At 32.7% G+C, this 23905-nt stretch overlaps 9 protein-coding genes across 9 annotated transcripts, besides 1 other annotated feature; 1 reads left to right on the top strand and 8 right to left on the bottom strand.

The window, feature by feature from the left end:
* Positions 1 to 2803: 2803 nt before the first annotated feature.
* Positions 2804 to 3913, bottom strand: TVAGG3_0846520 (uncharacterized protein; the record flags this gene model as incomplete). Its single annotated transcript, XM_051249075.1, has 1 exon — positions 2804 to 3913. The coding sequence occupies one exon, from the start codon at positions 3911 to 3913 to the stop codon at positions 2804 to 2806; it is 1110 nt and encodes a 369-aa protein (XP_051084550.1).
* A 558-nt stretch (positions 3914 to 4471) lies between these two features.
* Positions 4472 to 4669, bottom strand: TVAGG3_0846510 (axonemal central apparatus assembly; the record flags this gene model as incomplete). Its single annotated transcript, XM_001307347.1, has 1 exon — positions 4472 to 4669. The coding sequence occupies one exon, from the start codon at positions 4667 to 4669 to the stop codon at positions 4472 to 4474; it is 198 nt and encodes a 65-aa protein (XP_001307348.1).
* An 85-nt stretch (positions 4670 to 4754) lies between these two features.
* On the bottom strand, positions 4755 to 4991 carry TVAGG3_0846500 (axonemal central apparatus assembly; the record flags this gene model as incomplete). The annotated part of the gene is made up of 1 exon (XM_001307348.1): positions 4755 to 4991. One exon carries the CDS (start codon positions 4989 to 4991, stop codon positions 4755 to 4757), a length of 237 nt encoding a protein of 78 aa, XP_001307349.1.
* A 1270-nt stretch (positions 4992 to 6261) lies between these two features.
* On the bottom strand, positions 6262 to 6990 carry TVAGG3_0846490 (uncharacterized protein; the record flags this gene model as incomplete). Its single annotated transcript, XM_001307349.1, has 1 exon — positions 6262 to 6990. One exon carries the CDS (start codon positions 6988 to 6990, stop codon positions 6262 to 6264), a length of 729 nt encoding a protein of 242 aa, XP_001307350.1.
* An 890-nt stretch (positions 6991 to 7880) lies between these two features.
* TVAGG3_0846480 (axonemal central apparatus assembly) lies at positions 7881 to 9356 on the bottom strand (the record flags this gene model as incomplete). Its single annotated transcript, XM_051249074.1, has 1 exon — positions 7881 to 9356. The coding sequence occupies one exon, from the start codon at positions 9354 to 9356 to the stop codon at positions 7881 to 7883; it is 1476 nt and encodes a 491-aa protein (XP_051084549.1).
* Positions 9357 to 9510: 154 nt separating this feature from the next.
* On the bottom strand, positions 9511 to 12899 carry TVAGG3_0846470 (axonemal central apparatus assembly; the record flags this gene model as incomplete). The annotated part of the gene is made up of 1 exon (XM_051249073.1): positions 9511 to 12899. A coding segment is annotated over one exon (3389 nt), but the record flags the coding sequence as incomplete, so codon positions are not given.
* A 970-nt stretch (positions 12900 to 13869) lies between these two features.
* TVAGG3_0846460 (axonemal central apparatus assembly) lies at positions 13870 to 16895 on the bottom strand (the record flags this gene model as incomplete). Its single annotated transcript, XM_001307350.2, has 1 exon — positions 13870 to 16895. A coding segment is annotated over one exon (3026 nt), but the record flags the coding sequence as incomplete, so codon positions are not given.
* A 251-nt stretch (positions 16896 to 17146) lies between these two features.
* Positions 17147 to 17831, bottom strand: TVAGG3_0846450 (uncharacterized protein; the record flags this gene model as incomplete). The annotated part of the gene is made up of 1 exon (XM_001307351.1): positions 17217 to 17798. One exon carries the CDS (start codon positions 17796 to 17798, stop codon positions 17217 to 17219), a length of 582 nt encoding a protein of 193 aa, XP_001307352.1.
* Positions 17832 to 18509: 678 nt separating this feature from the next.
* Positions 18510 to 23905: part of a mobile genetic element that runs on past the window's edge.
* On the top strand, positions 23492 to 23893 carry TVAGG3_0846440 (uncharacterized protein; the record flags this gene model as incomplete). The annotated part of the gene is made up of 1 exon (XM_051249072.1): positions 23492 to 23893. One exon carries the CDS (start codon positions 23492 to 23494, stop codon positions 23891 to 23893), a length of 402 nt encoding a protein of 133 aa, XP_051084547.1.

The following is a 23905-nucleotide window of genomic DNA, read 5'->3' as shown; positions in this document are numbered from 1 at the left end:
TTTTAAACTTATTTGACATACATGCAACGCGTGCCCTCTGTGCATTCGTTATTTTAGTCTTTGCGTAATTTTGTGTATTCATTGCATCGTAACCATATGATCCATTAAGCGAAATCTTGCAAAATAAACTTTTTCCTTTATTTCCTTCTAATTCAGCCTTTTGTCTTTCATTCATAAATTTGTTCGCAAATTCATTAAAACAAGTGTTTTTCGTAAATGTTAAAATTGATTGAATATCATCAATGATAAAATGAAATCTGTCGATTAGATACCAAAGATAATAAGAAGAAAATGGTTGATATTGGTTGTGTGTTGATGATAACTGAGTTAATTTTCTCTGTTTCTGGTCAACTGGTAGATTGTTTGATTTCATGTAATTATACATAAAACTGCCAATTGTTTTTTCATCTGTGATAATATCTAAGTTTCTTATTATCGGTAAAAAGTTTATGTAATCATTAATGTATTTTTCATCAATGTGACCCTTTACTTCAGCCACGAATAAAGTATTTTTCTTCTTAATTATTCCCAATGCTTTTGCTTTCTTTGTTGCTGTATCACAAATGATAACACCATTCAATCTTCCCGGCATACACATTTTATGGTCAGTATATTGAATGAAATCATGAGGATTAGATGAAAATGATGAAGGATATAATGAATTAAAGTCAACTCCAACGAAATGAGTCATAATGTTGGTGGTGTCCTCATTTGATACAGTTTTAGTTTCTGGATTATATGAAAGTTTATTAATGTGCGTGATTCCTTTAAGATTAACACGATGTTGAACATTTGATAGACCACCAGTAATTCCATTACGGAGAATGTGATAAGCTTCAACTGAATCTAAAGTCATTGGTAAATTATTTTTTAATGCATAATTTCTTAAATTGATTCTTAAACGTTGAACATCTTCATCTTTATTTGATTTCACGACATTGCAATAACAACACATTAACTGACAATTTTCTTTAGTATGTGGTTTTTCATTATCGATTCTATCCAATGTTGGTTTATTTGCATATGTAAACGCTTTACCACACATTTTGCATTTAGATGAAAGGATTAAATCGTGATAGTATTGAAAATCATCCATTGAAACATTATTTTTAGTATCCCTTTCTGCTTTTTCATCTTGTTTCTTATATGATTCAATTTTATATTTCCAATACTTTTTCGTTAATTCAAAACTTGATTCTATCTCTTCCTCAGGATATTTTTCATTAGGATTAAAGTCTTTATATGCTAAAGCGTAACGAATCATTGAAGCATTCGATGATAAAGAAAGATTATGAAGCATATCAATTTATAAACAAATGTTTCTTCAATAATTTTATCAATTGGGTCAATCATAATTTCAACATCTTTATTGCAATAATGAATAAAATATTCTAATCTATTCTTAAAGTTTTTAGCATCATTGAGATATTTCGATAATCACTATCTGATATAGTTTCTTGGGTTAATGCTGAATAAAATGAATCTTTCGTGAATGGTTCCTCTTTATATAATTCTTCTTCGTAATTCTCCCATGTGATGAATTGATAAGGGAAAAAGGATTTAACACGTGATTTATTGTTTCCGAAATCTTGAGTGAATTGGTCTAATGTCCCACCCGCTATATAATTTCTGATGTCAATAAATCTCAATTCATATGAGCGTTTGTTTTCTTTACAATGACTTGCTTAAATTGAGAAGAAGAACCCAGCATTGATTTTATTTTCCATTTTGCAGTGTTTAAATCACGAAGAATTAAATTTAAATCAAACTTTCCCGAATTAAAACCTATGATATTCACTTTATTGAATTCCTCATCTAGAAGTTCTTTAAATGCTTCCTTCTGTTTTTCATTTAATGTATGAGACAAAGTCCCCGCCGTTTGGTCCGTTTGCGACTTCATTAATTCTTCATATTGTTCAATATTTGATTTAGCAACTAATGAACAGGTTGAAAATAAAAACTCAATCCAATCAGAAATAAAAGAATCACTCGAAGTTAAGCAAAAATTCCTCGTATATGTTTTATCGTTTAATTTAACCGTTGATGATACCATGAATGGTTTTAAGTAAGCGTTCAAAGTTGCACACTCAGAAAGTTGTAATTCTTCTTTAGTCTCTAATGTTTCGAAGTCAAAAGTAATATAATATCTTGTCGGTTGATAATATTCCTGCAAATTATGAGCTAATAACCACTGATATATCTTCTGTTTCGTAATATGTGGTGCATATGGTTGCTGTGTCTTTTGCAACTGAACGTCTTTAATTAATCTTCCATTATTTTCTTTACATTTCTCACAATGCTTTAAAAATCTTCTTTGGTTTTTCCTTTCTGGATCATCACGGATAGAATAAACTTCTTCTTTACAATATGGACAAACTCTATAGCCGGTGAGTGCTTCAACGTCTGTTATTCTGTCAGCGTGAAGTTTTCCACATGGACTCTGTGTTAATAAAATATTTACTGTTTCAAATTCTGGATCTATCATTATTGAATCCACTAATGGAAAGTCTACCTTATTTATATCCACGTCTTCTGGTTGAGGATCACAATAATAGAAATCAATATTAACATTTAACATTCTCGCTAATCTCTCACTTTCTGATGAAATGTCAAACCCTTCATATGCATCTATTGCTTCATTTAAATAGCTTCTACGAGTTTTAGGATTAACACCATCAGGAATGTTATAGAAGCGTTTAAATAACCTTCTACCTTCTGCTCTAATTTGATTATCATTCATTTTAGCTGTTCCGTTTTTGTTCATTTATGTAAGAATAAAAAATTAAAAAATAAAGTTTATTTTTTAAAGCCCATAAAATGAATTAAGAACACATAAATTTTTATCATCCGCGACGTGACGAATACATTTTAATTTACTGAAGAATGTGTACCCTGATACATTAAATCTAATTCCTGTCTTATTTAATTTCACAACTTTGAAAAGGAATGTATGAATAGCTATAAAATGATGAGAAGATGTTTTATGGGTTGCTTCCATTTTTTCTGAAATAAATGAATAAATATAATGTTTATAAGTTTTCATATCTTTTATATTCTTAATAACGAATGGTATAGACCTTTCAACTTCGTCTTCCTTCGGTGCTGTTCTTTCATATGAAACATTATTGGTATCTTCAATAATGAAACCACAATCACACAAAATTTTATATGTTCCAATGGTTTCTTTTGATATTTTATCTAATAAATCAAAAACTTTATCAACACCTGTGCATTTATTTAAATAATAATTTGTGTAAATATCATGATCTTCTTTCTTAATCGTATTAGTTGCATATGTCACATTTTTAAGAGCTTTTTTGAATTTCTCAGAATCGAGAGGGGGTGAAAGTAAGATACAAGGGTATTTTTCATTATCAATAAATTGTAACTTATGTTTACGAATAAATTTAGTACCTTCTTCTGAAAGTGTTTCATCTATTTCGCCATCTAATAAATTTTGTGTTGATTCTGAGACATAATTTTTATATCTTTCTTCATGAGATTTCTGAACTGCTGATTCTGAAGCTGGGATATTCATTAAACCCTCTACTTCATTTTCATTATATTTTTCAACTTCTCTTAATTCCTTAATTTTTTCATCTATTTCATCTCTTATTTTTTCCAGTCTTTCAATTTCATTGTATTCATCATCATCTTTAATCCGTTCTTCATAATATTCAGGGAAAACATCAGGTTCTTTAGGTTTTTCTTCTTCAGATGTGGGATATAAGAAATTTATAACATCCTCTTTATTCATTTTTCCATCATAATCTAAATCATTTAATAACTCGGCAAATTTTTGACAATTTCTTAAATAATATTTACTAACTTCATAACACATCTCATCTAATATATCCTTTATTTCCTCGTTTGTGAATCCTAATTTTTTAACGTTGTTAGTTTTGACGCTCATTTCATACGAATTAAAAATAAATTATTCAAAAATGTAAGACATAATTTTTAAAGTTTATTTTTTTATTTTTTATTTCATTATGGTAGTGAATCTTTTACTCGTTTATGAGGTCTTTGATTATGACTCCATTGATTCCATTCAGGATTTAAACAATGTTTAATTAATCGTGGAATATCTGACATCATCTATATATAGCTTCTTTTATAAAAGATAAAAAATAAATTATTTTAAAATTAATGTTAATTTTTTAATGCGTTTATAAATAAATATATGGGCTGAGTGTAAATGTCTTACAATTTTGAAAATTTTTTAAATCTTGATTTATTCAAAAACGTAAGAATAAAAACCGTCAGAATCATACATTTTTTACTTCATATGTTAAAAAAAATGATACAAAATCGCTCGATATTGCATGAATTCTTACGTTTACAAAAAAAGTCACACAACCCTTCCACATATACTACTATTTGTTGAGTGGAAATTTAATGGGCAATACGACCAACAAAGAGGAAAGGAACTCTAACTCCGTGTTTTGGAATTTCAAATTCCCATAGTGACTCAATCAGTCAAGCTGTCTTCGGTGTGTATGAGAATGTGAAGAAATAATGTTTTCCTGAGAATGCATTCGGTTGATTGTTCATTTGGTGGTGTCCAAACTGTTTCATAAAGATCGGCTGTTGGATTGATCATCTCAATTCGCTTAAATGCGTGTTCCTGGTGCTTTAGCAAATCATAGACTTCTTCTGGAGCAAACATAACTTTGAATGTTGTTGTTTGACCTGGTTCAATGAATCCTGTTGTTGGTCGAATTGAGAAACATGGACCGGCAGCTTTTGCAAAATTAGATCGCTATGATTCGAATTTCTTCAATGACCATGTGTACTCCATCCTTATGCTGCAACAAAAGCCACCTCCAAAACCACAAGAACCACGATGAACATCGGTTGTTCGAGTCTGGAACGTCGGTTGTGACAATCGTGTATTTAATCACATCTGAAACAACAAAAATCTTAAGAAGGATTTCATGCAGCTTTGAGTTTGCAACATGTTTGTAACTTGGTTCTGGAGCGATTGACATTCTTCGAACGATCTCATTGCCTTGGCCATGTTGAACAGGAGCTGGCTCTTGTGGTTGTGGAGGTGGCTCTTGTTGCTGAACTTCTTTCTTGGATTTCTTTGATGAAGATGATGTCTTTTCTTGTGTTTGTTGCTGTTGTTGTCCTTGTTGTTGCTGCTGATTTTGTTGTCTGATTTCTGATCTCTTAAATAACTAAGGGCAAATGCTGCGGAATTATTTCATATCATTATAGATCAAAATTTTAGATTAGAAGTGGAACAACAAGATAAAACATGTCTTTCTAGTAATAATTATACAACCAGATATTAAAGAGAATTTTAAAGAATGATTTCATGTAATTATTTGAATAAGTTCTGCACAAAACTGGATAGAATTGAGAAACATGAATATTTGCAAAATATGAGGAAGGATATCTTTCAGATACCTTAAAAGTTATACTACTGCAGTTGATTAATGCATTTAAATTTTGAAAATCTCCTTCGCCAAAATATATAACTAATTTCAGCTTTTTATTGTCTTGAAAGCAATTGATTTTCCCTATTGAAGTTAATGTGGATGGCAAGATAAGTGTTTCTATTTTATAGCAGAGTCTTAAAAAATAATTACCGACCGATCTGAGTTTTGAACCTTTTTCAAAAGAAATGTAAGTTGCATTTACAAAAGCGTCTATATAATCACCACACACTTCTATTGATGGTGGAAAAGTTAATTTCGTGATTGAATTTATATAATTAAAGATACTGAATCCAATGAAACAAGTGAATTTGGGAGAGTTATTTCAGTGATTAAGTGACATGCTCTTAATGAACATGTACTGAGAGAAATTATTTTATAATTATTCATTGTATCCGGAATTCTAACAATTCCTGATATCAATGTGCCTTTTACAAAACCATTACCATCAACATTTCTATTTCCTGTCCCAAAAGTAGCAGTTCTCAATGATTCATCAAGGACAGTATAGATGAACGTATCTTCAAATACTGTCATGTCAAAACAGATTTATTTAATATCCCAGAAAATCCAGAGGTTTGCATAAATATTGAAGATCAAAAGCAAACAGTATCAAAAAATTATCATCATCAAAAAAAAAAAATGAAAAGGATACTGTCAATTATTTCTTCATTATCATAAAAAATATATTAAAGCCAAACAGGAATTCTATTGATGGAGACACACATAAAATATCTATTCTTAATTATTAAAAACCATCTACATTCTTATATATGTTCAAGATATGAAAAAGAAAAAATAAAATCGTTAAATAAAATCATTTTTTAATTTGAATTAAGACCATGCATAACGCCTTGAGTATTTTCATGTTTTTTCTCAATTTTCGAAGATTTATTCTTTCTTTAGATTTAAGAACGTCAAAATAAGAGAAGTTTCTTGAGATTATTGACGAACTTTTGTTCGAACTGTCAATTGCCCAAATACTGATAGAATGATTGTTTCTTGATGTCATATTTGATGGAAATGGAGCTTTATAATTAAATTCACATTCATTTTGTGACTGAATTGGAAGATCTCCTGCTTCGTTTTCTTCATATCCATCAAACTGATAAAAAAATTTAATCTTTTGGCAATCATAATCACATTTAACTGTTCCATTAATAATAAAAAACTCATTATCATTCTTTTTGAATTTTTGATTGTCTAGTGCGGTGATGCTGAGGATTGGTTTCTTCATAATGTATTTGAATGAAGCATTGACATACTCGCCACAAGTTCCTTGATAATATGGATAAAGGTAAATATAATTAGTGCCATCTATTAAATCATTTTTGTTTAGAACGTGATAGCTACTGAAATTTGATGAATAATCTTCGATTCGAGGGAAAAATCCATATAGTTGATATTTAATTCCATGATTATCATTGAAGTTAAAAAATACATCAATTCGTACTGACTGATATGTAGATGACAAAACAAAGGATATATTCAATCTTGTGTCAATGTCCTCTCTAATTTCTAATGGACTTAATTTTATATCAGACATATTAATTTTTGGTGAATCTCCAATTGTAAAACTTCTATATGATTCAAAATAATGACTGTTAGTGTAAACTCTAAAATAAATTCTGTAATCACCAATAGGTAAACGAGAAATATCATATTCTTGATCTACAACTTCGTCTGTAGAAACTAATCTATTTGTCAATTGAATATTAGATGGATAATATCGACAGTGAATCTCTACTGTTCTGCCTTGCCTATTAATAAGTGAGTAAGAAAGCTTCAAAGGTTCAGTTACTGGGTATTTAAAAAAGTATTTATTAAGTGAACAATTTCTAAACTCAATGTAATCATTTTCGAGTAGATTCTTTTTATGATTATTATTATTATGATATAATTTTATGTTAAGTTTGTTCGATATTGATTGAAAAACCATTGAATTGAAATTTCACTTAAATTATTTCTTGAATTAATGCTATACAAAAAGAAATAAGTTAACTGCATATCAAAGAGATTCTTTGTGACTTTATATATTATGAAAAATCCGAATTTATTTTGGTCAATTGAAAATTTGGGACTTTTGATAGTAAATTGTGGTCCTTTAGACGCTGATTGCGCATAGATTCTTGGGTTCTGAAATAGATAATATAATAGCGAGTAGTATAACTTGAAATGTATGAAAAATTTCGAAATGAAGACCTGTAAGTTCAAAATGATCTGATTTTCTGTCTGAAATAGTATGGCACATTTGTCTGTAAAATTTAACGGGATTATAACACTCCCGTTAAATTATCTCGAAGATCAGAAAATTCCATAAAAAAAAAACTCTATTAATGAATGAAGCAATAAAGCTAGAATTAAAAATAGTTAATTTTTTATAAGTATATAAAACAAAATAGAAAATTAAAAATAGAAATATGTTGAGTGAGAAATTTAATGGGCAATACGACCAACAAAGAGGAATGGAACTTTAACTCCATGTTTTGGAATTTCAAATTCCCACAGAGACTCAATCAGTCGAGCTGTCTTTGGGGTGTATGAGAATGTGAAGAAATAATGTTTTCCTGATGAAACAAGTGCTGAATTAGAGTCAGATTTGATGCATTCAGTTGCTTGTTCATTTGCCGGAGTCCAAACTGTTTCATAAAGATCGGCCGTTGGATTGATCATCTCAATTCGCTTCACGGTGCGTGTTCCTGGTGCTTTAGCAAATAACTCAATAACGCGAACACCTTCTGGTAATGGATATGTGAAATCTGGATGTCTGTGTGTCAAGTAGTCGCTAGTGTCGATGTTGAAGTGACAAAGAGGACGTCGTGAAAGTGCCGAAAGATTGATCTTTGGTGATTCACCAATCAAATATGTGATGTTGCACTCAAGAATGCCTTTGAAATCATCAACTTCTTCTGGAGCAAACATAACTTTGAATGTTGTTGTTTGACCTGGTTCAATGAATCCTGTTGTTGGTCGAATTGAGAAACATGGACCTGCGGCTTTTGCATAATTAGTTCGCAACGATTCGAATTTCTTCAATGACCATGTGTATTCCATCCGGATGCTGCATGTGTTCGTGAGATGAACATCAGTTGTTCGAGTTTGGAACATCATAGTGGGAGCAAAACTGATGTCGGTTGTGTCAATAGTGTATTTAATCACATCTGAAACAACAAAAATCTTAAGAGGAATTTCATGTGGCTTAGAGTTCGCAACATGTTTGTAGCTTGGTTCTGGAGCGATTGACATTCTTCGAACGATCTCGTTGCCTTGGCCATGTTGAACAGGAGCTGGCTCTTGTGGTTGTGGAGGTGGTTGTTGTTGTTGAACTTCTTTCTTGGATTTCTTTGATGAAGATGATGTCTTTTCCTGTGTTTGTTGCTGTTGTTGTTCTTGTTGTTGCTGCTGATTTTGTTGTTCGATTTCTGATCTCTTCATGAAAGCAACAACTCTCTTTGCATCATCCCAATCAACAGCATTTTCATCTAATTCGATTTTAGTGACTTGGCAACTTCCTTTTCCTGGACAAAGTTTCAATGGTTTGTCACAGAAGAAAGTAGCAGTAATTTCTTTAACTTGGAATCTTCTCAAATGTCCAATGCGAGGAACAAATGAAATTTCACTCTGAGAACTGAAAACAAATCTGATATCACTGTCAGAAACATTCTTCAGTGCGAATGTTGCTGTTTGTCCACGACCAACAACTGCATCAACAAAATGCAAATCGTTGTCGTCACCGATTCCATCGAATTGGAGATCTTCGCAGAAACCTTCTCCGCCTGCACTGATGCTGATATTGAACTTAGGATTATCAGCAACAGTTAAAATAACATCGAGCTGAGATTTGCGAGCTTTCTGTGGCCTGTGGACGAAATTGAGTTTAAATGTTTGTCCAGGAGCAACAGAGAAGTTCATTGATTCTAATCCAAGAAGTTCGAAGTCAGGAGTTGCTTTTGCATTGACAGTTATCATTGCTGCGATTTGTTTATCATTAATGAATGATATTTCACGGCTTTTATCTGTTCCAATCAATGTCTTACCCATATTGATTGTGAATCCATTCTTTGCTTTATCCAACTGAGTAATCATTGTGATAGAAGGTAATGCACCAGATCCTTCGATGTTGTACTTACAGACATTGATTCCTCCTTTAGCAATTACTTCCAAAGTTGCTTGGAAATTGTCACATGTTGGAGGAGAGAAAGAAATATTTGTTTGTTGTGTTGAATTTGTTGCAACAACAATTGATTTCTGTTCAACATCAAATGGACATGGACCTTTAGCTTTTGGTTTGATGATAATATCAACAGGACAATCAATAGGTAAGGTATTAGTCAAAGTAAATGGAATTAACTCTTTCTGACCGACAATTCTTGGTGCGAAATGAATTGTTTGGTCATCTTCAATGAAGCATGTCATATCTTTTCTTGCCAAATCAATTCTAATCATGAGAGGAAGTTTTCCGAATACTTTATCAGGCTGAGACATACTCAGTGTTGGAGTAAATGAAACACCATGTAACTTGAGAGTTGTTGTTCCTTCATTTGGAGCTGTTTCATTCACAGAAAGAATGTAAGAAGCGGATTGTTTTCCTGGTGTTGAAGTGTTGAATTCTGCTTGGATGTTTTGTGTTTGTCCAGGATGAATTGTTCCGTACATTGGATTCAAAGAGAATGGTCCTGTTGTTGCTGCTGCTTGTTTACCTTTCTTTGGAGGTGGTTTCGCTTGTTTCTTTGATGAATTGTTCTGTTCTTCTTTCTTCTCGGATTTATCTCTGAATTCGTATTCGATTGGGAATAAACCGGTGTTCTTGATTTGGAATTCTTTTGTAACATTCGCCAAAGAAGAAATTGATCCGAAATCAATTGATTTTCCACAAGAAGCTTGGTATGAATTATAAACAGCTTGTGCAATAACTGGGTATTTAAGTGTTGCTGTTACTGCTTTTGTCTGTGAATCAATGATTTGTAAAACAACTCCTTCAGTAACATTAAACTTAAGTACAGCACTTGAATCGAATGTTGCAACAATCTGAGGATTCTTGTCTGAACTTGATACTGTTCCTTCTGTTGGTTGCAATGTCAAGAATCTTGATAACTTCTGATCAACTGTTGCTTTGAAATTAACAGGATATTTGCCACGGTTCTTCATTGAAATTGTAGCTGACTTTGATTGACCAACTTTCATCAAACCGAAATCTAATGTGTCTGGAGTATTTGATTTGGTGAAAGCAACATCGAAGTTTACATCAAAGATCTCTCCTGTTATAGGTATGTTATATGACTCGAAAACATGAGATTTCTCTGAATCCAAAACTTCAATTGTAATTGCTTTTTTAACTGCAGATGGTTTAGGAGCCGACATCTTTGCAATTACTGTTGCTGTTGCTTTAGGAGCAATTGTTCCTTCAACAATGTTGAAATTGACCAATCCTCCAAGTTGGTTTGCATTCTTGATGTGCCAGAAAGCAGTAACTTTTCCGGTATTCTTAATATCCAATTTCTTTTGTTTTTCGGAATTAATCAAGATCTTATCGAATTCGATTGAAGGATGAGCAATTTCTATTACAGGATTGCAGCAATCGCCTTCAACATCGAAGAAGAATGGTTCTGGATTATCCTTAACAACAATATTTAACAAAGCTTTATGTAATTCAACTGTTGTTGGATTGAATCCTAATGTAACAACAACTTTGTCATTTGGTTGTATTGTGAAGTTTTGTGGTTCACAAGACCATGTTGTTTGTTTTTGTTGACAATTAGTAAACAAAGTAGAAACTTCTGCAGGGAGTTTTCCTAGATTAACAAATGTCAAAGGAATCGAATATTTCGGAGGATTCTTTCCTCTTTCCTTTGTTGGCAAACAGAATCCGAAGTTTACTGTGTGTGTTTCAACACTGTAACATGGTGCAAGTTTCGGATCGAATTTCTTTACAACCTTAGGGAAAATCACTTTAGGTGTTAAATCAATGGCTGGCAAACTTGAAAGAGCTTTGACTTTAAGAGGAATTGGAGGAGTACTTGATTTCTCGATCGCAAACATCAATTGGTCATTCAATGATCCGATTGACTGTACTGGATCGAAAACAATTGGCATTGTCATCTCTTGTCCAGGTTCCAAATGCCATTTCGGTGTTAAAACTCTCTTTCCAACTTCAATGTCATTTGGTTTCATTTTCGCTGGATCCAAATCAGAGATGTAGAAGCATTTAGGAATCTTTGGCCATAATCTCATTGCGTCTGCAGTTACATTGTCATCAATAACGATTGGTTGAGGAATTTGTCCTTTAAATGCGAATTCCTTCAATGAATTAATTGATGGTAAGAAAGACAAAACTATTTCTTTGATATTCTCCTGTTTGAGAGCAGCATTAACGAACATAGAGTTGAAAGAGATGCTTGGATTCTTCTCGATTGTGTTCAACTGACTTGGATCAATGACTTTGTAATGCTCTGTTCCTTTTGAAAGTTTTTGATTCAATAAACCAACAGATAACAAATAAACTAAAGTGTTGTATTGATGAGGATCTGTTGGAATTGTTGTCTTTGTCTTCTTCTTTTGAACAGGAGGTAATTTCGTCTCTTCTTCTTTTGTTTCTTTTTCTTTGTCTTTCTCTTTTTCTTTATCTTTCTTTGATTTCTTTCTACTACTCTTTGATTTGTTTTTGTCATCTTCTGCTTCTTCAACTTTTGGAATCTTTCTGTATTTCCTTCTTTTGGCATCAATTTCTTCTTGTTTCTCTGGTGGTAATGCCAAATATTCCTCTTCAGTCATATCAAACAATTGAAGAGCTTCTTCTCTTCTTTCTCTCCTTTCCTGGCGTTTCTTCTTGTTATCATTTTTATCCTTTCTTTCTGCAACTTGTTCTGGAGTTAATCCCATTGCAATGTGGAAAACATAATGTCCATCCAATGACTTTAAAAGCATTTCTAATGATTGGCAGAATGATGATTGCTGTTGGTTCTGATAAATAGACATTGGATGAGCCAAGATATCATCTAAAGCATCTTTCTTCGCCTTCATTGTATGTTGCATAAATGTTTCATCAACTGGCGAAATTTTATCACTTTCTAAACCATATCCATCAACAAGGAATCCATGCATGAATTTGATGTCAGAAAGATACTCCATGAGCTTTGGAACTTGATCGGCAGCTTCCATTTTAACGAATTCATCAAGATTAACAATTGGCAAACCTAAATTCTCTGATAAAGCATTTGCCAAAGTTGTTTTTCCTGATAATGGAGCGCCATCAATAATAATGCAATAAGAGAACTTTGAAGCATTTGGAGCTTTAACTTTTGGTGTGTAAGTAACGAAAGGAGACTCAGCTTCTCTTGCATTTGTTTCTTCTGTTTGATTAAGTGCCTGATCAAACTGTAATGAGAAGAAATCAATTGGATATTTTGTTGGATTGGAAACAACAACATTTGAAACTGTTGGTGGAGCGTAAGGCATCGTTGTTGGTAATTCTAATTCAGGAGGATTGAAATTAAGTGTTAATTGTGCACCACTTCCTGAAACAGTAACAAAAGAAGGAGCTGGAGAATGCTTCAAGTTAAGAGGGAATTGCATTTGGTATGGTCTTTCAGAATTAGGACTGAAATGAATTGCAATGTTTATGAAAGAAGAAGGAGGTAAAACACCGGAATCAGGTACAACATGGAAAATAGGATTCTCTGTATTTGCTACTTCTTTCTGAGTACTTCTCTTAAGAATGTCAACTTGTTGTGCTGGTTCAAATTTGAATTCAATTGGAACAGTGTTCATATTCTGTAATTGCAATGTCATGATTTTTGTTTGACCAACAATTACTTGTCCGAAATCGAAGTGAGGTTGTGACAAACTCAATGATGGTATATTTAGATCGCATGTAATTGCCAAATCGATTTTATGACCATCTTGGAAAATTATAGGAATAGGAATTGATGTTTCTCCTGTAGTTGTTGTTCTGTAATTTGCTACATTAAATGAAGCTTCAATAGAAACAGATTCTCCTTCAGGAACATTTCGGAATGATGTTGGTTCGACTTTGAATCCCGATTTCTTAAGATTTGTTGTATCAATTGTGAAACAAATTGGGAAATGAGCAACGTTTTTGATGTTGAATTTCTTTGATTTCGAATCACCCAAAACAATTGTTCCGAATTCGATATCATAAGAAGCAACAGGATCAGCATCATGTAATATACTTGTTTGATCTTGTTTTGGTGCAACACTAAACATATTTCTTTCGCTCTTCAATGATTTAAGATAATTTGAAATCAAAATCTTTTCTTGTGCTAATAATTCTTCGCTTGTATAAACAATTGTGGCAACACTTTCATCTTCATCATCTGATTGTAGTTCTTTAGGTAATTGTAGTGTTGACTTCTTTGCCTGTATTATTTGGTTGGCTCTGAACTTCTTCTGCAAAGATGATGTTGGTTTATCTCTAAATGATCTTGGAATATCTAATTCAACTTGTGCAAATTGTGCATCCAAATTTACTAAAACTTGTGTATCTTCGAATTTGCCAATTTGTATTGTAAATGATTCGTTATATTTAATAGGTGTTCCTGGAGTGATTGTTACCTTTAATTCTTGTGTTGATTTCGGTTCAACTTTTCCTGAAATTGGAGTAATTGTGAAACTTGAAAATTTTGATCTTTTTGGTATTTTTATGTTGAAAGAAATTGGAACATTCGATGTGTTATCAATGACAACTTCATTAGAAACTGTTGACATGAAATCAATCTTTCCGAAATCAATTGATTTTGGCTCAATTTTATAATTAATTGTTGCAGAACTTCCACTTAATTCAAATGTATAATCTGGACCCGATTTTACATGGCAAACTGCAATTGCTTTGTATTTCTTTGTTGATCCATCAGCGGCTCCTTGAGCGAAGAAAGAGAAGTGTGTTTGGATTGATTTTTGAGCTTCAATCGTTCCTCTAATTGGAAATACATCGAAAACTTTTGTTTCATCATCAATTGAACCCAAAATTTCCCATTTATATTCGATATCTTTATCAAAAACACATGTTAAATTAACTGTTTTCGTTTGTTCAGTATTGGAAACCATTGTTCCGAAATCAATTGGTCCTTCATGATCAAAAGAAATATTCGGGAAATTAACAATAGCTTTCAACTGAACGATTTGTTTTTGCGGGTGGTCATCGAAAGAGAAAGATAATTTCTTTTGAATGACTTCGCTGTTGAAATCGTTCTTGAAACTTGGATCGAAAACAATTTGTGTAGAATAAGTTTGTGATGGTTCCAAAGTAAAGCTTGTTGATGGCATTGAGAAAGGTTGTGGACAATCTACTTCGCATTGTAAAGGAATTTGGTTATTATTGGTTATTGTCAAAGGTTTCGTCATTACCGCCATCATATCCATTGTAGGACTTATTTCTTCATAAGTTATTTGTGGTTGTAAAGTGTTTTGTTTGAATTCTAACATTTGTGATGAAAATGTAACAATAGGATCAATGAATGTTGCTTTCATCAATGTGTTATAAACTTCAACTCTCGATCTTTGTACTGTTGCATTTACTTGAATTTGAACTGTAAAAGCAACAGTTGTCATGCACATTGTTGTGATTTCGAAGTAGCATTCTTCATCAGGAGATAATTGGACGAAATCAGGTTCAACAGCTAATTGTACAACAGCTTGTGAATCTTTGGGAACATGTGGTTTCGTATGTGAAACTCTTACTTCATAATTTCTTCTTGACACGTTCTTTAACGTGAAATTAAGTTTCGTTGGTTGCTGTGTCAAAATATATCCCAAATTTATTTCACTCATGTCAATTGATGAAATAATTGGTGTTCCAATGCCTGTAGCTATCAAAGGCATTTGTGTAACTGTAAGATAATCAAACATAAACTTCAATTTGCCTTGGAAAGTTAATGTATCATTAACTGTGGCTGAAACAGTATAAGTAAATGTTGAATTTGGTGCAATTTCACCTTCAGTTATATCTGAAGCGAAAGTAGGAGTTATTTGGTCGATGACAGCTTTGAATTTAGCAGGTATTAATGAGTTATTCGAGATTGTAATTGATTTTGTCTCTTTCTTGAGAATGTTGATATTTCCGAAATTCACTGTACTGAGAGAATATTGGATTGTTGGGCCAGTACATATTGCACTGACTGATAGATGTAATGGTGGCTTCTCGCTACCTATAATTTTGAAGTAACATTCGAGTTTTACGTTGCCAATTATTTTACCTGTCAACATTACTTGGAGATTACATGAAGAATGTGGTTCTACGATACCACCAACTTTTTCTACTGTTAGCTCTCCAACTCTTTGCTCTCCAAATGAATTAAATTCGTATCTTGCTGCAAATTCACTGTTATTTTGTAAAGAAATTTCTTTTGTATATGGGCAACCGATGAAAACATTTCCGAAATCAAGATTTGTTGTGCTTAATGTTAATTCTGGGCATACACAATTTGCAATTACCGGGATTGATAAAATTGTTTTCTGGAATCTGTCAATTCCAAACTGTAATGATAAATTATAGTTTCTTACTGAGTTAGGTATTAATTCTATTGTAATATCTATCGATGAAAACTTGTCAATATGCCCTCGAGAAGGTTTTATCAAAAATTCACGCAATTCATGAGATCCGTCTGTTTTAATGTCGAATGTATAATCGAATGGTATTTCTGATTTGTTTTCGAGTGTAACTTTCTGAGAACAAAGAAATCCTAAGCCTACATTTCCAAAATTAACAACTCTCGGTGTTATTTGGAAAGAAGGTCCAATAACTTTACCTGTGAATGTAATTGTTGGATGTGACTTCGTTGCACCTTTAACTTTGTAAACAAATGTTTCATTAAAAGCTCCAACATTCGAAGCAATAAATCTGACTTCAACTGGTAATTTTTCACCTTGTCTGAGATGTCCTTTGGATGGATTGAATTGAAAAACTAAATCATTTGTATCTTTTGGTTCTAATTCAAAATCTATATCGACTTGTCCTGCATTTGCGAGTTCTACTCTATAATCTAGAACTGAATCAAGTCCTACATGTCCAACCTGAATGCAATCTGTTAAAAATGTTGCTACAGGTGGCAATCCTTGCCCAGTAATTCTAAATGGATAAACAAAAGAGTTGTCTTCAGTGCAAATGTATATTGTTTCGTCGTATTGTTTCGCAATTTGTGGTGTAAAATATAAAAGCACTTGTTGACTGCCATTTGGCCATAAATCAATTTTTTCACGGTCAAAATGGAAAGTTGATCTATCATATCGACTTGCTGGACATATTGTTTCTCGTTGTTTAATGTCGTAAATGTCTACTAATTCTTTGTTTGAATCAGCAATTTTCTTGGGATCACTGCGAAAAACAAGAGTTTTGCGAGTATTTTCCTGGTTACTAAAAGAAATAATGATCTGGGATTGTGATGAAATATAAGCTGGTGGGAAGAAAGCTTTTCCTGGCTCGATCCTCACCGACATTGCTGAAAAAACGTATTTTTTTAGGATTTTTGTTTTGAACTTCTTTAAATAAGAACAATAATACAGTCATTAAATATGTTCTTTTTCCTGTACTAATTTGAGATATAGGCTCCCGGTATTGAAATGGATCTTAAAATTTGTTCATATCTATAATATGGCTTCAATGTTTGCTATAATATGAGACAAAAGAACTAAATATCATTCTAATTCTTAAGGAAAACAAGATTATGCTTATGGAGATGGCAAATATAGGCAAATTCACACAGTTTATTAATATATCTAAAATAACGTTGTTGAGGAAGTAAGTAACATGGTAGTATTTTATTTAAATAACAAATAATATAATATAAAGATTATTTCTATAACTATAATCAATCTTAATATAATTTTTGTAACGCTGTTGATTTTGTCGAGCAGTGTAACTTGCATTTCTGTTTCAGTAATTGTTGTTTGAAGAAAGTTGACATTTTCACTTGACTTTTCAAGAATACTGTGTGCTTCACGTAATGACGAAAGTGTACTAATGCCAACATCAGAAGATCTTTTTAAGTTTTCGAGAGAGATCATTTCAGAGAAATCAAGATCGTGTAAATTTGGAGCTGAAGATGAACTTGCTAAAACTAAATGCTTCTGTTTAAGAAATTTTGCTCTGATTTCTAAATCATTTGTTTCGAACTCTAACATTTTGATTTTATGCTCTGATTCTTCGACATCAGTAGGTGAAAATAGAGAAATACTTGTTTTTAGTTCAGCGATGGCAGTATATACTTTTTCGACTTCGCTCAATATCTGATTAATTTGTTCAAGTTTTTCATCTCCCTTCAAATCATTTGTTTTTTGTATCATTTCGACTATGGATGAAATTTTACTATGTATATTTTCTTCTTCATGGTCGAAATTCATTGATTAAACGTAAGGAAGATTAAAGAAGAAGCAATGAAAAAATTTGGAGAAATAAAAATCGGAAATAAAACTTTGAAATGGCTTACTTGGTGTTGTTAATTTAGAAAATCATTCTGAAATCGGTCTAAACGCCTTGTTAATCAGTTCGAAATATTGAAGTTATAAGGCCTGATTCCATTCGGCAATGAATTATATTCGATTTGTAGTGTAGAGTTCTGAGAATTTTTGATGGCTTATACACACATTTTATTCTGAATGATTTTGTAAGCGCAATTAAAAGATTTTTAAGATATAAAAAGATGGCTTGTAGAAATTCAAAATAGATCTTAGTATTAAAATTCCAAAATTTCGTAATTTAAATGTCAAAAAATAATTTTGAACGAAAAATGAAATAAAAAAATATAATGTTTGATAAGAATATAGTCATTTTCGAAATATGATTAAATTAATTACCATCCTACCCTTGGCTTTTAAAGTCCCAATATTTTGCCCAAAATAAATTATCTTGGAAAAAATTACCCACTCCTCAAAAAAAAAAAAAACTAATAAACAATCAAACTTAGAATCACACTTAAAAATATATCAGAATTATTGATGAAAATATGTATTTTTTGGTTGAAATTTCAGATGAAATTATTAAATTTCCATAAATTAGATTGCACATCAAATTAAAGAGTTGCTTTGAATATCTCATTCCAGACAAATTGTATGAAAAAAAAAAAAAAAAAAAAAAGGTAGTGGGGCTTCCAGGGGCTGCGCCCCTTCTAGCCCCGAAGATGTTTAGTATAAATGAAGTTTTTATTCGGAAAATTGTTAGTCTTCTGGTGTGAATTCGGAGGACTCTTCTTCTTCCTCCATTGCTTCTGGGAAGAAGCCTTCTTCTGGGTCGAAAACATTATATAATGTGTCGCTTTTCACAAATTATATATGTTTTCATGTTTTGTCACTTTTCTGTCACTTTTCAGGGAAAAACATTTTTATTATTATATATAAATGAATTTTACAAAACCACCGTTACCGTTCTTTGGAAATAAGAGTAGATGTAAAGATATTATATTGAGAGAACTTAAGAAACTACCGAATGGTCTAACATTTGTAGATTTGTTCGGTGGAAGTTTCTATATATCCCATTTGTGCCATATAATATTTCCAGACTCAAAGATTATATGCAATGACTTCGACAACTATATGGACCGTCTCAAACATATACCAGATACAAACAATATATTGAAAGAGTTAAAAGAAAAGATACCTATAGGTAAGATGGAACGTATACCATTAGATAAGAAAAATATTGTGAGAGAGGTTTTGAAAAAAGCAGAATATATAGACTGGGATAGTATATCTGCTAGACTATTATATAGTGGTGCTATAAGAGTTCATGACATTGAAACACTTATGTCAAAAGTTTTATATCTTAACTATACAAATGTTTTCAAAGAGGACATAGAAAATATATTGAGGTATAGAGTTTGTAGATGTCATTGGACAGAGTTGTATGAAAAATATAAAACAAGGAAAATGTTTTCTTTATAGTGGACCCGCCGTTCTTTAACACATGGGATTTTCAATACCAAGTAGACTGGACTTTGAGAGACTCTTTAGAAACTTTAGACGTTTTACATAACCATCCATGCTTTTACTTTACATCCGATAAAAGTGGTTTGGAAACCGTTATGAAATGGTTAGAGGACATACATGACTATGAGTTTATATATTATGACAAGATAGAATATGAAGAGAGGTCCTATAAACTGGAGAAAGTGTCACAATAAAGAAATTTTATTAGTAAGTAAATGTGGTTTGAAATAGGACTACTTGTTTTAGGTTTTTTCCATTGGTCATTTATTTCTTTGACGTGGCAGAAAGGTACAGAGAATATGAAGATGAACCAATGCCTGCAAATGTCCAGTATATGTACTCGTAAGAGATATTTTTATCTAATATTAAAGACGCACAGAACTTAGCGAATGCACAGCAACCTGGACACCAAACCCAGAGAATATTCCAAAATGAAGTTAGAATACAAACTGCAATGGCAAACTATGGTCAAGTGCCAACAGATGTACAAATGCAAACTGCCATGTCAAATGACGCTGCGTTAGGTTTGCCACCATGGTATGCAAATATGAGATGGAAAGAGTTTTAAACAAACCCTGAAGTGGGATATAAACAACTTTATGCAGATGACGCGAACACAGGAGTTGACCCAGAATATGTTTTCTACCAGAGGAGAAACAGAATGTATGAGCTCCAGTTAAAGAATGCTATGGAACTCAACAGGAAACGTAAGAGACTAGGCGGACATTAGATTTTTACATATAGTAAAATGGGTTTCTTCAGTAAAGATAGGAAACTTCTTTCGAAAGTTGGAAGAGGTATATGGAATGGAATAAAAACCGTAGGAAGAGGAATTTGGAACGGATCAAAAATATTTCGTAAAAGAGTAGGTCAGTTCGTTGGTATTATACCTAAAGACCCTGAACCAGAAGACAAGCTCCTGTTATACAACAGCCTGAACCTGCACCACAGTCTAGTTGGCAACCAAATCCAACACCTCAACCATATTAAAAAGTTATATTTTTACCGTTCGATAGTAGTTGTATTATGAAACTAAGTTCTAAGTAAAACGCATGGTATAATGGAATTATTCTCTTTCTTCCATCTGTTGTAAACCATACTTGAAAGTCTGAAAATACTTCCACTTGGTGGTTCGTATAACTTTGTAGGTTTTTCGTAAAAGTCATTTGCCAAGCATAAAAAAGAGTTTTGGGCGCCAGAAATGAAGCATGAACAATAATAGCAGCTGGGTCGAAAACATCTTTAAATAAATATGTTCATCTCTTGCATATCGACTGTAAATATTTGCTAAAGGAAGTTCGACTTTCTGATTTAACATTCTTTGCAAATAATACCATGACATTGCAGTGAATTCTGTATATATTTGTTCGTCTTCTTTGGATTGTCTTCGTAGATTTGAAATGACACTTGTGAATTTTGTTTGTCATATACAATTCTCACATAAAGTGTGCTCTCGTATTTGCATATTCATCAGCATATTTTGCATAACATGAATTTATTTTATCTTCTATATTTTTTAACGCAGTCTGTAGAGAAGATGAAAGGTCAACTTGTATTAGCTCAATTTCTTCCCACATTTTTCGTTTCCCTTCAGATATATAATCTATATGAAACCTTACAATAAATGGAAAACTTTTATCTTCTACAGACACAACTTCATTCTACGAAAGCCAATAGCTTTTGTGACAGATGGGTCTCTAACCATCTTAATGGGTAGTCAAAACGATAGCCTTCATGCTTTACGGTCTCTGTCTCAAACTTTTGACCGACATTAGTAAAAAGTTCATCTAATGGTTTAGTTGTAGCAACTCTTGAATTTTCTTTTTCTATTGAAGCATATTTTATCTAGAATAAAAATGTCAAATGAAACAGCGTCTATGAGAGAAATACAACACAAACCGACAACTCATTATGCAAGCTCTAAATAAGAACACAACAAACTTTTCAAAACTATTCTAAGATATCTGAGTCATTGAAAGAAGAAACCTAAAACTGACATTAAACCCAATGACAGATGAGTTCTGTTTCAAGACAATAAGAACCATACTGTTTGTATAAATCCAACAAAACGAACTTTAAAACGAGAAACCTATAGATGAACTTCTTTTGAAAGCAGATGTTGACAACAAAGCTGACAAAGAGTATGTAGACGATGCAATAGCAAAAGAAGAAGAAAGAGCTAACAAAGCTATGCAACGAAAGAGGATGTTGAAAAGAAAGCAGATAAAACATATGTTGACGATGAGTTAGCATGTGTGGCTAGTGCGTTAGTGAAGAAGGCATATAAGGAATATGTGGATGAAAAAGACAATGAAATTAAAGAAAGGGTTGACTGGTACATGAACGGACAACAAAGATTTTAAAAACGAAAGCCGATACAGGATGGGTTTCAGGATGTTTAGACCTAAAGCCGACAAAGAACCTGTAGATATGTTGGCACAAACGGTTTCAAGTCATACCAGAGTTAATGGAAGATGGACAACAGTTGAAAGAGCTTGAGAAAGGTGTTACAGAGAGTTAAGGAATACAAAAGCAGACTCGACATGGATAAAAGGATATGTAGATGCAACAAAAGAACGTATTTTCGCATGGACAGAAGGAACATACCCAAAATATCATAGACATAGCATCTCTGACGTAAATGAACTTGAAGAAAAGTTATATAAAAAAGCAGACAAAACAGAGCTTCAAACATTAAAGACAGAAATACTTCAAACAGTATATCCTATAGGTTCTATTTATACGTCAATGAACTCTACCAGACCAGAAGTAGTACTTGGTTTTGGAACTTGGACTCAAATAGTCGACAGGTTTTTGTATTGTGCAAACTCTTCAAAGGAAACAGGTGGAAGTAAAACGATTTCAGGTGAAAATTTACCTGCACACAGTCACTACATAGATTTAAGTACATCTCAAGCAGGTTGGCATAAGCATAGATATTGGGATTGGTCAGGAATGACAAAAGGTCAAGGATATGATGTTAAAGACGACGTTAAGTTTGCTATAAATTGTTACTGGGATGACACTCAGGGAGAAGGAAACCATACACATCGCGTTTCAGGATATACGCAAACAACGGGACAAAGTAAAGACTACATGCCACCTTACATGACAGTTTACGCATGGTATAGAAATGCTTAGTCGTCATTTTCAACTTCTTTAGCATATTCGTCAGGAGTTGTCTTATATTTGTTAGAACTGTCTTTGAAAGTATACCACCTTGAACTTTGACAAGTTTGAAACGAGGTCTGACAATAGTAGTTTTATCTTCTGCTTGCAGTGTGTACATTTTGCCATGTTTGCCTAAAACTTCATAATATTCTCTTGTATACTTTCTTCTATTTTTACGAACACGAATGTGAGTACCTGTCGGGTTCCCATTGGTGTCATAGTCAATAGTATTTTCATATGGGTCGCGTTTAGGTATTTCTATTTTTACTTTGTCGCCTTTCTTAAGTTTGAAGCCCGGCATTCTTTCTTGTTTGTCTCTTTTGACTAAATTATTAAATATATAGTCTTTCTCTAAGTCAGGGTTGTTTTCATTTCTTCGGGGGAGTGGTTTCCCAAACCTTTTTGTTTACGGCTATTGTAAATATTTAAAACTTGTCTCATCTTTGCCATGGAGAAGTGTCTATATTTGTCGTCATATGACATTTCATCTACCTCACCACCTTGTGGTTGGTTTAAGTCTCTTAAGATTTTTATACAACTGTCAATGACACCAAGAGCAGAATGGTTTTGGTCGACAATGAAATATTGGTTTACATTTTTTGAACGCAGATAGTTTTTAATATCGTCTGATTTGAAAGAACTTTCACAGTCAGATGTCAGTTTTGTTGGATGGTATTTGTCAACGAATATTGTCAAAGCAGTTTTCACATCTAAAATATTTTTGGACCATAATGGTATGGCTTCACAGTATCTTGTGTTTTGACCGACAAATATTAGCCAGTATGGAGGTCCATCTTCTCTATACCTCGGAATGTTTTCCAAGATATCCATAAACCAAGCATTTGGTGTTGAACTAAAGATTTTTATCATGAGTGCTTTCTTTGTCGCTTTAGAAACATAGGGGTCCTTGTTTGGATTCGTCATTTTTTACCCTATAAGAAATGGGTTTATTTGGCGCATTAGCAGGAGTTGCATCCAGATTTTTGCCCGCAGTGGGAACAATAGCCAGAGGTGTATTTGGAGTTGGAAGGAAGATTTTGAGTACATTAGGTATACTTAAAGAGAAAGCACAACCTATTATACAAACTGTACAGAAAGGTTGGGATGTAGCACGAGATGCAGCAAATCTTATTCCAAATCCTGAAACAAGAGGAAAAGTTCAAGGATGGATGGACAATGTAGGAAGACAAGCAGGAAACTATTATAACAAAGCAAATGACTACTATAACCAAGCAGGACACTATATGGACCAAGGTGAAAGATTCTTTAACAGAGGATATAACCATGCACAACAGTGGGTAAACAATAACCAACCGCAACCACCTCAAACTTGGGGAATGTAAAGTTTTTTACTG

The sequence above is a fragment of the Trichomonas vaginalis genome, chromosome VI (assembly GCF_026262505.1).
Source record: "Trichomonas vaginalis G3 chromosome VI, whole genome shotgun sequence".
NCBI classification, from domain to species: Eukaryota; Parabasalia; order Trichomonadida; family Trichomonadidae; genus Trichomonas; species Trichomonas vaginalis.
The sequence above is the reverse complement of the archived record's forward strand: the minus strand, read 5'-3'. Positions and strand labels throughout refer to the sequence as shown.